General features: G+C 35.4%; 1 protein-coding gene across 1 annotated transcript in view; it reads left to right on the top strand.

Moving 5' to 3' along the window:
* Positions 1–15,171, top strand: part of LOC105249249 (transcription factor SUM-1) — a 35,013-nt gene extending 19,842 nt beyond the window's left edge. Inside the window, exon 5 of the mRNA XM_011254571.3 lies at positions 13,711–15,171. Coding sequence (XP_011252873.1) covers positions 13,711–13,844 — 134 coding nt within the window. The 3' untranslated portion in view covers positions 13,845–15,171. The remainder of the gene's footprint in view (positions 1–13,710) is intronic.
* The last annotated feature ends 75 nt before the right edge of the window (positions 15,172–15,246 follow it).

Raw genomic sequence — 15,246 nt, 5'->3', positions numbered from 1 at the left:
AATACGCATTTATTTTGGAAAACGGAGGACGAAGGGCTTTTAAATGACTGAAACATAAAAGCATTTGAGGATTCAATGAGAGCATTCAATTAATGGATTCGGGCAGATACTTGACTATCTGGTATCCGGAAACAAAAGAGGGTAATGAATCCAATATACTTCGATTATATCCGGTCGTGTTTGGCTTTTTCAGATATACGCAAACTCGTACTTGCTCCGATATGTTGAATATTCACTCTCTTAACTCTCTCACCCTTCTTTTACGGCGAAAGAAAAATCTTTGAAGATGTTGATCTCTCTCTCTCTTTCTCTTTTTCTCTCTCTCTCTCTCTCTCTCTCTCTCTCCCCCCCCCTCTCTCTCTCCCCTCTCTCTCTCTCTCTCCAATCTTTACAATCAGTTTAGCATACAGATAGTCTATTCACTAATCATAGGGCAGATTGACGATATTTATTAGCTGCGATTTACGTTTGACGTTTGTCAATCACGTGATCCGAGAATTGATCCTTCTGTCAGTGACTCATTTTCCGACGATCGATTTTAAACGACCAAGTTTGCGACGTATAAAAGCGAAACTATGTGTCGCCAGCCGTTTTTGCGTCAGCTCCTCTCTAACGATGCTTTGAAGACGATGCGACGCGACTTCGGGATAAATTATTCGGGAGGGCGCGGCCCTATTTTCCGGTCGACCGCCTGCGCAATTTCGATCGCTCGCGCGCCAAGAGAGCTCGTCACGATACAGACCACCACGATGCAGGCTCGATCCTCGCGATCGATTTTCTTCTCCGGCACTTTGTCAACTCGTAAGTAAGTTTACGCGCGTCACAAATAATCACGCTGTTGATCGCGGGCTGTTGATCGGGGCGGAAACTCGTCAAGCCCTATGATAAAGGTGCGCGAAATATCAAGTGTCCGATGTATTTTTCCCGCTCGTTTCAAACGAAAAGAGCTTGTTTCGAAAAAGCGAGAAAAATATCACAGAATTTTACAAAAAATGTTTTTAATTGGATTGCACGCGCTTCCGTTTGACGTAACGTTAGCTTTGAATACGCTTGATTCTGACTTTTATTCGTTTAACGTCAAGATTGCACAATTAATTCAATTTACTCGTAATCCCGAGTATAAAGTGTCGCGATAATGATATTTGTTATTTATGTACCATCAACGCAAATTTAACAAATTTATTTCTCATCATGTTTCTCAACACTCGTCCTCAAAAGATTCTCGCTTCTACGCGTATCGTCTATCCGCTCGTAAACGCTTAAGATTGCTCGTGTAAACGCCATTAGAGCCATCGAGATCAAGAACCTCTTGATACCTCCCGCCTACACCTTTAACTCAAAAGTTACGTCGTTAACTTTTACGATCGACGTAACTTTTCGTATATTTTTTTCTTTATTTTTCAACGACGTAACACCCGCTAAATTAAAGTTGTTCGTATTTAATCCATATTAATTATAAACTAAAAAAATTACGAAAGATTATATATCTCTCTCACCCGCTCGTTAAAGAAAAATTGAGATCTGATCAAGGATATATAATGCAAGTATGACGTATAACGGGACACAACGCGTCATAGAGACGTAAACATCCTTCTGCGTGTGTGGCCAACTATCAGGGTGGCGCGTCGAAGTAACTCTAGCGGACTTACATATGTTCTGTATTAAATTATTGCGTTTACCCTCGCACGTTAGGGAAGAAAGAGCGCAAGAGAAAGAGAGAGAGAGAGGGAGGGAGAGAGATAGCCTGCGACCGGGTACTTGGACATTTATCCCCACGGCTATTTCCGTGAGACACTTGTAATGTTTTCGTTTTTCCCCCGTGCCGAAAATGCGACGGGATTAATTGGCCTACATTCTGAAAATAGACGAGCACCTCGGGGCGCGCGCGCGAGTCAACGCGCGAGCAACGTTGCAGCAACATTCGTCAAAACATTGCGATCGCCGATTGCTTTTCTTCTCTCGAGAAGACGAGTTGTTTGAGACGAGTTTTCTAGTGTTTAATAATGAGAAACAGTTTCTGCAGTTTCTCTTCTTCCTCCCCCGATCCCGAAGCGTCTCGTTCGTTTCGGTGCGAAGACTGCAAGGGGGATCCCCTTTACTTTAGCTGCACGAGAAATTGATAATTTTTGTGAATTTTTTTGAAGAACATTAAAAATTAATTTTTTTGAATTTTTACATATGTTATCGATGTTTAAACAGGACGTCAGTAGTTTTTAATCTTGGATATTTAGCTTTTTTCTGTTTAATATTCCTGCATGTGTCCCAACGTGTTCGCTGGTGCATTCATGTTCAATATGTGATATACTGCTCCTTGTGTAATTACTTGAAATGAATAAGTTCGATCTAATTTTATTTTAGACATTTAAGAGGGAGAGAGAGAGAGGGAGGGATATTGGACTAAATTTTATTAGAGAAAATTTAAAAATAACAAAATAGTGTCATATTTAAGAATTAGATGTATCAATTTTGTTGAAATTTATTTACATTTCTTGAAGAAAAATATTAATTACTAATTTTTTTAATTCTGAAACTAAAAAAGTGTTCTCGTTCATTAAAAAAAAATTAAAATTATTACCTCCATTAGTTTTCAAGATATCCGTCACACCAACTTTGAAAAGTGTTTTAAGAAGAACGCATTGGAAGTTTTGCAAGTCCATTTCAAGGACTGTGGGCCATCCTATTTCAAATCTTATTACTCTGTTAACTTCGTTTCTTCAATAAAATTTGAGCGACATTTTCGAGATATTATTCCTTAAATATCATATTTTCAGGAAATGTAAAAAATAAAAATCTATTTATTTACTCTTTAAACTAAACTACTACTCTCTAAACTAGATTAGACTCTTAAGAAAGATTTTTGTCTTGTTTCTTTTAATTTCTTCGTAATAAAAATATTAACACAAAGGTGCAAAATTTTATGTTATATTGATATATGTGTGATATATGTCTATTCATGCGTGATGCTCAAATAATTATATATTGTACCTGGAGCATGCGATTTTTGCTAATTGCGTAAGACGATTTCTCGAGGTTCTATTGCTTTTCGTTTCCATTTGCAGCATTAGAATTGTATCATTGTCGACATGTTGTCACGATATGGTTACTTCGAACGTGCGAGAGCATCGGACACGTCAACTCATGTCACGTGCGCCGCGTACCATGTCGGCTTCGTAATAGTTTGCGAGAAGATACATCTCCTCTGAACGTTGACACGTGCATGTAATTCACGATAATGATTAATCCTTAATCAATTAAAAAAATATCAATTATATATGTATTGTGTTATTCTTTTTCTCTCTCTCTCTCTCTCTCTCATCACTTTTGTAATTCTCAAAAAAATTCAATTATCTATTTTTATTCGATCTTTGTATTTATAAAAATTTATATATCGCAGTGGATTAAATATTATAGGAAACGATTTGAAAAAGAATTCTTCTTTTCCAAGATACAGATGAAGATAATTAAGATAAAGTGATAAATTAAAATATATGATTATATAAAATTATACATTTTAAAATTAGATAATTAGATACTTTAATTTATTAATTATATATTTTTCTTCAGATAATAGGAAACACTCTTAATACGCATATTTATAGAATGAATGAAAAGAATTTTTGGGTAGTACTTTCCAAAAATTTTATCGCATTTAAAAGGAAAGTGAGAGACATTTTTCATAGAGTTAATGAGCAAATCCATATACTTCATTCGGCGGTTCACTAATCTTCGGTTCGTAACTCATCGCGCTTATCGTTGTGCACGCGACTTTGCGAATCCTCGCAAAAGCATTTCACGCTGCCAAGAACGCAGCGAAGCTATACACGGATACACAAGTATCGTGGATCGGTTCCAAAACAAGCTTCATTTGCAGCGCGCTGCGATGTCACGACGAAGTAGCAGCTAGATAAGTAGGTGTATCTCGTTCGCGATACACGGAAGGGCGGATATATAGGGAGGAATACGCAAATTTGCGTCTCTCCACCACACACACAGACATATGTACACCAATAATATAGCTCGTGGATGCCGGCCAAGTTCGGGATTCAACGCCCGCCTAATGCTCGATAAGAGAGCGCGATCATGAAGGAACGAAGAAGAGAAAACGAAGACGGGAGAATACGAGGGAAGCGAGGCGAACATCTGGAGTTACCGATTTACAGAATTTTATAAAAGCAATAATCGTGAAAAAATAAGAAAATTTAATTTTTTTTTATACTGTTTAAAATAGCAGAGATATTTCAGATGAACAGAATTGGCGGATCATCGCACTATTTTAATAACATCATCGCTCGAGTGAAATCTTTTCAACACTCGTGAAACATAAAGCGTCTGGAGTTGTCGGCGGGATAATTAGTATCAGGCTGAAGCTTTTTCGTAAGGAGGAAAGAGAGGATGAATACGCGAGAGACACGCCAGCGATCGTCCCGCTTGATGAATCGCGAGACGAAATTTCAACGTTGCGATTCGCTCATAGACATTCGCAAAACGAGCCCGATAACAATGCAACGTTAAAATCGTCGCGACGCACGGTTGTTAAAATAACTTGGGATTAATTAGCGTTAATGAATACCTGGCTCCTGGCTCGGTGAGCGTGGAGGATATTTCAGAGATGCATCTCGCGCGTTCCTTCACTGACATTTCACGTGGTTCCTTCCGCATCTGTACTTTCGTCCAAATATTTCTGAGTCACTCCTCGGTAAAAAGGGATTATCTCTCTTAGGTACAATGCTTTTGTGAAAGAAAGAATTTTTTTACATGTTAAATTATATTTTCATATTCGCAACATTATATTTATTTCTTGCGTATATTTTCGTTTTCCTAATATATTGCTGATCCTCTTTCGTTGATCATCATCATTCACTCGAAATGTCCCACGAGAAAAGTTCGAAATAGCAAAAGTTCAAATAGCACCGTTTCTGAATAAATGAAAAAATTCAATTCAAAATTTCGATTAAAAAATCAAATCAAATGTGGAATTAAAATTGTATACAATATATTGACTTGGAACGATTTTAAACACCTATATATAATATTTTGCATATCATACCCTTCCCGATAAACGATAGTATCGAAGGACAGAAGGAATCTTCGACTGTCCTCGGGCTATTTCTGTCGGCTTTATTAAATCCAACGCTCCATCTCGAGAAAAGAGAGAGAGAGAGAGGCAGGGAGATAGAGAGAGAAAGACAAAGTCGTCAATTAGACAGAGAATCGCGAACGTCACGCTCTGGCGTGTTAGTCGAGCGAGCATAAAGTGCGAACGCTCGATTACGTAAACAGCAGAGTCTACTAATCCGCGCTGATCAAGACAAATGCGCTTCTCCTCCTCTTCGTCGTCGTCGTCGTCGTCGTCGTCGTCGTCGTCGTCGTCGCTCGCGTCATCAGCGGAGCCTGATATGATGCCCGCCGATAAATCGCGTGGGCGCAAAGTCTCCTCTCCGCTTCCTTTCCCGGCTTCCTGGATGCGCATCGAAATTCGTTGGATTATACGATCCAAGGGCGGGAGACGAGGAGAGGATATTCTCCCTCGTTACCGCAAACGCGGCGCGAGTCATAATTCACGATCGCACTAAGCACGTGTCACGCAGATTCGCGCGCGAATCCTAATCTATACGCGAGCTGCCAGGCGATTTTACCGGAGCGTGCCTTAACTTTAGAGCGCCTGATTATTTTAATTGATGCGCCGTTTCGTCCCATTTAATAAGCCGTTATTCGTAAATAGCCCTTGTCGAGAAAAAACTTTGCGAATTCGCGAGGGGGAAAAAGTGAATGAACGGAGGACGGGATGATAAGAGGGATAGTTTTATTGAGAGTTTTCGAATGGTTGCACGAAGGAGACTTAAATCTTAAAACTTTGGATTCGAATCGCGTAAAGTTAGTCCCCCAATATTAGAAATAATGGATTTTTTTATGATCGATTGTACATTGTTTGCACAGGAATGCACTTTTTTTTTATTTTCGTTAGCATACCTCTAGTAAAAAAGTTTATTTAAACAAAACTTTAACTTCATGTTAGCCGCCAATTTGTACAAAAATAGTTTTCAATAACTAATAATTTGCTCGAAAATAGTTTTCAGCGCGTGATGTATTGTTAATCTCGCTTTGCGACAAGAGGAATTTAAAGTAAAAGTTTATACTAAACAGTACAGATGATTATTGCTTATAAATATTGAAATGAACGATGAGAGAGAGAGAAAACACGTGTAGAAAAGTACAGATGTTACGTAAAATGTTCGCTTCACTTTACATGTAAATCGCAATATGATGCGATCGTTGACGCCGCATCCAGACTAATGTCACTCTGTCTAATGTATACAATGTATAAGTAATTTAACCGCCGCAAATTATCGCTCTTTTGATCATCTTGCGATCATAGACGCTCGTAAAGCTGCGGCGCGAACCGCGATGGTGGTGGCTGACGCGTCTCTAATGTGTTTCCCTTACAACGTGTATGTGTCGTTTGATTTGGGTGTGCGGTATGCGAAGTGTAGGAGTTTACTCTCTCTCTCTTTCTTCCTCTCGGAGATGATCAAACGACTCGTCGAGGCACTCAAAGGAACGTATGCAACCGCGCACGTAAATTACGTCGTTCTAAAAGCAATTAGTGATTGCTGCTTATCGGTAAACAGTAAATATTTACGTCGATCCGCAACCTCGATAGCTTCGAGATATCACGGGCGATCAAATGCTCGTTTCCTTTCTCTCTTTTCGAGAAAATCGAGCAGAGAATATATTTCTTCGAAACTTTGTCTTTAAAAAAAATATTTCCGTTCGATGCTTTGCTTTGTTTCTGTTCATTGATGCATTGCATTGCCTATGTTTATTGTTAATGCTTTTATGGACAGAGATAAAAGTTTTTCTTTTTTTTTATTAAACAGAAAAAAATTGGATTGATAGAATCGTTGGTACTCTTGACAACTGTTTGACAGATCCTCGATAATCTAATTTGCAACTTTTCCTGGCAATAAATCCTATATTTAAACATAAATCTTTTATAATAGACGACGAATTCCTTTTAAAGGTTAAAAGTCTTAACTTTGATTGAAACATGTTATATATTATAATCGTAAGATACATTTAAACATTTAATTTATTTTTGCAACTTTTATCATAAATTTTTCAAAATTGTGACGCGATAGAAGCTGGAAACTTATTTAAAAAACTATAGGAAACGATTATTTTCTTTCTCCTCTTTCGTGACATTATTTTTCTGTTATTAAACTATAATTATTAATACGCGTGCGTATAAGATTCGCTTTTAAAATTCCACTTGGTAGGCTGGCGTGAATTCGCGGCGATGAGTGCACGTGCGAGAAGTTATCTCGAAAAATATCCGGACTTTCGTCAGGAGGATAAGAAAATTCAAGCTACCGACACACACCGGAGTGCCATATATTGCCACGGTACATTAGTATGACGCATCGTAGTCCTCCTCAACTCGGCGGAACGCGAATTTAAGCGCGGACGAAACCGCAGCCAAGGTACATACTATGTTGTACGCGGGAATCCGTTAATGTTGTCTGGAAAAACATTATTTCCCCTTTCCCGTGACACGATAAAAGGATATGAAATCCGAAAAGACGAATTGAACGTTATACGATCACTTGTTTACGAGGAACTGACGTTTAGTGTGTGTATGTCACGCTTGTCCAGTGTACAATTTTGATGATATAATCCAGATGAAATTTTCTGATATTCAGGGAATTTTAGAGTAAATTGAGACCGCTATTTGAAGTAGTTTTTTTTTCATGTCCTAATTATACTCGTAGTTTGATTATTTAATATTTATCGATATTATATATAGCGTAATTAAATTTAGATAAGGTATATATTTTTTACCGATAATAAACGTTAAATAATTTGACAGATGTAATGCGAGATGAATTACCAGAGATTAAACGACCGGTCATTAGTTCGTGGATTTAAATATATCGTCAGAGCTTGAGTTTGAAAGATTAATTACAGCTATCCGTTCAATAATCATTATTGATTTATTTATTCAACGTAAGCAAATTTCGATGTGAATGACTTAATTCCTAAATCGGATGCTATTAAATCGCCATGAAAGTTTGTTATTATATTTCGATTTGTGATGTTTTAAACATAACTGATTAACTCATACGAAATATAATCATGATATAATAATTGTGTAATATCTGTCAGAGATTCTTCTAACTGCACGAATAAATTCGAAATTGGAGCATGATAAACATCGTGAAATCACGATATATAATGCTATAAATTAATGCAAAAAAGCGATTATAATTATTCTCACAAATCGATATAAATCTCACAAGATATTTTATAAAATTAAAACAGCCAACTATAATAAATATACAAATAAATACTGTGTTATTATGCAGAGCGATTTGTGAATTAATTGTGCATTATCTCTAAGCGATTACGAAATCTAATTGCAAGAACTGTAAGTATGTCAATGTCTTCGTCGAGAACCTCGCAAACTGATCCTGCGCACGTTCGGACTTTCCCTTAAAGAAATTGCGATTCATTTGGAGCACCGGATGCGATTAGGACAGGGAGTGAATTGAGACGACTTAATGGCGTTTCCATCTTCAAAGACGTGTCCTAGACAATTTGCTGAATCTGTGCAGACCTTCGCACAACGAACCTTTGATTCCTTCTCATTAACGCGAAACGCATCGGTGGCTTCGAACTTCTCGGGACAAGAGCCGCTCTAACCGCGCATTCTCGTCTCCGGGTCTTTTTCCGCGACGAGGACATATTGAGCCTTCGCACCCGAAATTATTTCACGCGAAACGCGAAGTGCGACCTATTTTAATGATGTACGTTGATCGAAGCAGCATAATTAAAATTGTAATAATCGTGCAGTTTATATTATTATTACGTATAAATCCTTTATAAAGTATTTTTAAGTTGTCCTCTTTCCCGTTTCCTCTAGAGAAAGGCCTCTTTTTTTCTTCGCGTTCAAAATTGACAAAAGCGCTCCCATTTTTATAAATAATGTATAATACTTTATCCAATTTGCATTTTTTTAGCCCTTGTCACGTATATCGCGATAAATCACTTTAACTGGTACTTAAATATTGTACGTGTCGAGTACGATATCATTTTAGCAAGTATTCTTCCGATTCAACGTTGCTTCTTATGCCTATTTATATTTTTAGATGCAATTCCGTTTTCAAACGTATCCCTTGCATGTTTCTTCTGTAAGTTGATCGGTTTATTCTTGCCGCTCTTATTTAATCCTAGCCCTCTTATGAGGCATTTGCAAACTAATCTACTGATTTATCGAATCGATTAAAGTGACGAAGTGCAATATAAAAAACAGATATTTCGTATATATCGAAATAATGGAAAAATATTAGATCCTTATTGATCCAATCTCGCTTATTCCATTTGTTGCGAAATTGATGCTCCGAAATTGATACTTCTTTCAAATCAATTTGCACAAATATGTGTCAACCAAAAAATCATCAAAAACAGATCGGATGTCAACAATTTTGTTTTATAAATTCACGTAACAAGTTTTTGTGTAAATATATTGAAATGGGTCAGTTTAGTTGGTTCCAAAAAATTTTTACGTTTTATCATCAAATTATTTTCTCCGAATATCATTTTGATATCAGCTGGATACATAAACTAAAACTAAATATATAAAGTAATTAATTATATTAAATTAATTATTAAAAATTAATTTTTTATACGTTTGAATAGTATTTATATTTGATTATGCGTTCCATTCTTTATTATAGGCACAGAAATGTCCACTCGTTTGTTTATTCACAGATACATATATCAAGAATTACGAAAATTGCGGCCAGCAGATCTGTGATAAATAATTCACGTCATCATCGCGAAAACTGCTCGGTCTCGTACGGTATATCAAACAAATCTGGCGAACAAACTAGGTAATACATCATCCGAAGCAGTATGACATCCAGTATCGTAGGCAGTGATCTATAAATAAATACTCATGCCTCATGCCTCGCCAAACAATCGATGAACACGATTAATTGTTCAGTGCAATGATATCGGAAAATTTCGAATTAAACAAACTCCCAATTACTATACTTTCAATAACTCTTACACGAGCTAAAAGCTGTATATTTCTATAAATTACACTTATATATAAATATTTCCATAAATCGTAATAAACCACATATCTCCTTAATTTTAATAAAATTATCGATTCCAATATAAAAATTTCAATATGAGTCCTTAGCATTCAAATGAAAAATATATGAATGAATCAATATCAATATTTTAATTAAAAATTTTATAAATGTACTTATAAAATTTTAAAATTTTATTTTCATTCAATAATTTCTTATATACTTAACAAATTAATATTAAATAGATGATTTTAAATTTAAATATAATTTAAAAATAAAAAGTAATGATGGAACAAATAAATTATATATTTATTTATTTATATGAAGCTAAACATTATAATTTAAAATTACATTTAAAATTTATTGCTCATTAAATAATTATAATAAATGTTGTGAAATTAGTCTTCATTTAAATAAAAAATAAAATAATATTAAAATCAAATTTATTTATAAAAAATATTATTAGAATAATTAACATAAACATCAAAATTAATATAAACATCAATTAATATAAGCATCAAATGTTTTTATTATTTTATATATTATGATTTATATTATTAAAGTAAAATTTTATTAAACAATTAAAATTTTAAAATTTATAATCTTAAAACAGTTTATATTTTTTGTTTTGATTCTAACGAAATATACTATTTTCGAGTTGCAATCAAATCAGGAGAAAGGGCGTTTCATACAAAATAAATATTGATAGAATAAAATTTTTATCATGATATAGATATTAATTATTTGTATTAATATTTAAATGGTAATTTATCATTGATATCTCTCATTTACACATTTTATGTTTGCATTGACATCATATAAAATAAATATAAATTTCTGGGAAAGGGGGAGAAGGTTCATTATTGAATCATCGTAAAAACATCGAAAAAAATAAGGATGCATAATCAAACTATACACAATATTTTATATATATTTATATAATGCAATATTTTATTAAAATACATCGAATCATCATCGTAATCATCATTATCATAAAGTAACATTCTCATTTTGCGATTATTGCTATTTTTATATCGTCAGGAACCGAGCAAGCTATATAAAAACCTTTTCAGCATTTTCTCATTATTTTACCATCTTAGGTTCATGAATATTTATATAATCTCTTCATTTCTACATTATTCTTAATATTATGGAGATTGCAGTTGTTGAGCAAGAGCGTTTTCGCACAATATTTACGAAGAATTTTAGCAGACGCGGATAATTCTTGTACAGTCTGTACGGACTTGAAAAATAAGTAGCTTCTATAAAACCTTTACGCAATCTTCTTCGACATGCAATCGATTTTTCTTCAACGAAAGTTTGATTAAATCCCATTTCTCTCCATAAGTCTCTTATTTCTGAATGTCTTGATATAATTAAGATCTTCCAATTAAAATTCTATTATTAAAATGATATCCATTCGGAATTAAATGAAGATGAAAGTCGATTTTCGCGAAGATTGCTTTGCGAAAAATTATTCGCTTTTAAATCCCTATTATTTATTGTTAGAGACTATTGTTATTACAACATTTTAAATAACCAAATCGACATAGATAGTAAGTTCGTAATTTATAAAATGTCGCAATATAAAGCTACTACTATCCTGCGTAAAATGAGCAAAAAGTGCAAAAAGAGAAAATTGAATTTAACTGTCATCTTGTATTTATCAGCGTATGTCGACTTATTCGCTCGCGTTCCAACTAATATTATTAGTTTCGCATGTTTCCTCCGTTTTCTCAGTTACGTTTTGCAATATCTTTATCCGAACTTTCGTGCCAGCAATATATCCAAGATACTGGCGAATGTGGATGGCTAATTAGATCATCGACGCATTCGATGATGATCTACCGCGACAGTTTATATGCTTGCTGTTCTAATCATTAAATTTAACACCGCTAAATATCGCATGTAAAGAATATATATATTTATTTTTCTATTTCTGTTTAGATAATTTAATATACTTTACTGATTGAATTTTAAAAATTGCAGTGTTAATCATCATTTTGCTTAGCGACAATTGATGAACATTACGGTATAAAAATACCAGGGAATATGCAATTAAAACACTCTTTTTAAAATTCTTTTCCATCTAATTATAAGGGCAAACACTTTATTTACATATTGATGAAAATAAAATAAAAAGAAATATATGAATTTTTAATTACGAATCTTGCACATCGTAAAAGTGTGCTTTATAACAATATATTTTTGCTAAGAAAGCGAAAATTCTCTATAAATTATATAACAACAATGAGCAAACGTGATCCTTTTACGAAACATTAATATGCACGTGGATATACATACCTTGCGGTTGAAAAATACGAGTCAAATTTAAAACGGAAAGACCAGTGCCAAGAATAACGGTCTCAAAGCTCTTACACAGAGGGGTGCATAACTTATGCAAGTGCTTTCGCCGCGACCAGCGAAGGACAACGAGAAGTGGAGGAAAAAAGAGCCGACCCCGTCGCTCTCAATTCGCTCGTAATTCATCCGTATCTGGATATACACTGCGTTAAAGAGCATCCAAAGCTTGGTTTAAGCGCAATTTGCGCTTCGCACACAGCGCATTGCACTTGCCTAGGACTTGCGATCGCGACGGTTCTTTCGCGTTAAACGCGCCGTGAAAACGGAGTTTAATTTCTGAGAACGGAATTTCGATTTGTTTGAAATTTCAGGAACGTAATTCCGCCCGACAAACATCATTAAATAGAGACTATGTCGCTCAAATAACACATGTAAAATATATATGTGTGGCGACCGTGACGCTCGCCACACCGAGCGCGATCGCGCAAAATGCTGACCAGCGTGGGCGCAATCTCAATTATAATTAATGCCGCTGAAAGGCGCGACATATTAAGATTACTTTCTCGCAATTGAAAAATTGGAAAGTGTATTTGAAGTATATGAAGATGCGGGTGACGACTTTGACTCTTGTAACCTCGCAGAAATTAGCTTCTAGCTATTCAGCGAAATTATCTTTTGTCCTTTTTGAATACCCTCACGGTTTACCTTATCTCCGAGACCTTCCAGATCCTCGAGATCTCCGAGACCTTCCTGATCCAGAGACCGACGAGACCTTCCTGATCCAGAGACCGACGAGACCTACCAGATCCTCGAGATCTCCGAGACCTTCCTGATCCAGAGACCGACGAGACCTTCCAGATCCTCGAGATCTCCGAGACCTTTCAGATCCTCAAGATCTCCGAGACCTTCCAGATCCTCAAGACCTTCCAGATCCTCGAGATCTCCTAGACCTTCTTAGCATTGCCAATGTCAACCGACACCCTCGGAAAGTAATCCAATTTCTTCCTTGGAAACTAATTCCAATTGAACTGTTCGAGAGGAAATTTTCTCCTGCCCCGGCGACACCTCGCTCCTCCCCACCAAGGACTCCTCGCTCGTCAAATAAAAAATCAAGAGGAACCCAAACCGAACTCTTTAATAGCCGAGGAGAAAAACTCGGAAAAATAAAATATACTAAGAATTTGCCAAGAATAGCTTGGCGACCAAAGATTGTAGAAATCAATAAACTGTAAATAAAATCCTATAAAATAAAGTCCACAGTATGATTCCTTCGACTTATATATTCTAATATCGTTCTTTTTTATGTTTTCAGGTTTCGAGCAAACCGAGCAAGCGTTATCCTCGCAAAATAACGGCAGTAGCTTGGATTGTCTCAGTATGATCGTGCAAAGCATTAATGGACCGTTACAATCGTCATCGGAGAATCATTATTCACCGCATCACTGAAGTTGCAATATCGAGTCTTGCTGATCCCTCTTTGGCTCAAGCCCTCCTTCTTAGCCTTTACGGCAGCAAAATGTACGTCACTCGAATTTTCAATTTAACGTGCATATATACATATACATATATGGTCAAAGATCTGACCCTTTTCGAAATAATTCTATCGTATTGCACAGGATGTTTCGAAAATCGTTAAAAGTGTACTTTTAGCGACTTGCAGAAAGATGAAGATGAATGACGGAGATGTTGACAATAGTAAGTTAGGTGGCTGTTTATTTATAATTAAAAGAAATATAAAAATATATAAATAAAGGAGAGGAAGACATTTTGCGTCTCTAAACTCGAGGAATTCCTAGTGGAGAAGAAGCGTTCGATTTTTGAAACATCGTATACATTTTAATCGGTCGCACGAACGCGCGATGGATTTTTGTCGAAGCAAAAATCACGTACATCTCTCGAGCGATTAAATTGATATTCAACGAAAGCCGTACAAAGTAATATAGATTTCCGATTATCCGTCGTCAAATCTATGCGAAATATTGGAAACGCCGTGAGAAATAGTATAAAAAATATTTTATCTATACATATATACCAAAGAAGAAATATTTTAAAAGATAAATTCTAGATTTTCTTCTCCCTTGGCGAGAACTTAGCTTAATATTAATTATAGTAGTTATTATAAAAGAACGCATGATGAAAATTTATAGCGGAGTAAGAACTCGTTATGAGGCCGATATTTAAATATTTGGAATGAAGAAAAACGCTATTGAAAACAAAAATGCGTTTTATTTCCAATAGGGGATTCATAGATTTTTAAAAGATTAATTTCTTTCTTTTTTTTACTCGTCCCTATTTTTTGGCGATATTAATTTAGAACAAGCGCGAGAAATGCAGAGCGATGTAATTGCCAGAAATATTTTTTGCGCTTTCGTACTTTTCGTATTTTTCTTGTTATCTCTGCAATACTTGTATAGATGAAGCATACTACTGTTATTTTCAAAATTAATCTTTATCCTTACAACTGCAATGTATTCTTCTCTTGATATAGAGTTTCTTCCTCATTAAATGTACAAAATTATCTTTCCTTGCATATGCGTTGTTTTGCATTTCAATTCGAAAATTATGGATTTAAATCGTGATATTTTAGCGTAAAATACCTTACAATTAATTTTGAAAAATATTAAGGGAGACACGCTCAAGAAAATCGTCGGAACAAGCCTTCTCATGTGCTTGCGAGATGTATCGATTGCGTGGAGTATCTATCTAACCGAGTTTCTCATCGATATCAATAATGTAAATATGCGGAAACAATAAAGAGGAACGAAGAAACGGAGAGACTTTTCTTTCTCCTGATGTCGTACCGCTTGCTGCATCGGATTTTCGAATCATTCGTTCGTATTCCCCTTAA

This window comes from Camponotus floridanus, unplaced genomic scaffold (assembly GCF_003227725.1).
Source record: "Camponotus floridanus strain SB8 unplaced genomic scaffold, Cflo_v7.5 scaffold24, whole genome shotgun sequence".
NCBI lineage: Eukaryota > Metazoa > Arthropoda > Insecta > Hymenoptera > Formicidae > Camponotus > Camponotus floridanus.
This window is presented reverse-complemented; position numbering and strand designations above follow the sequence as displayed.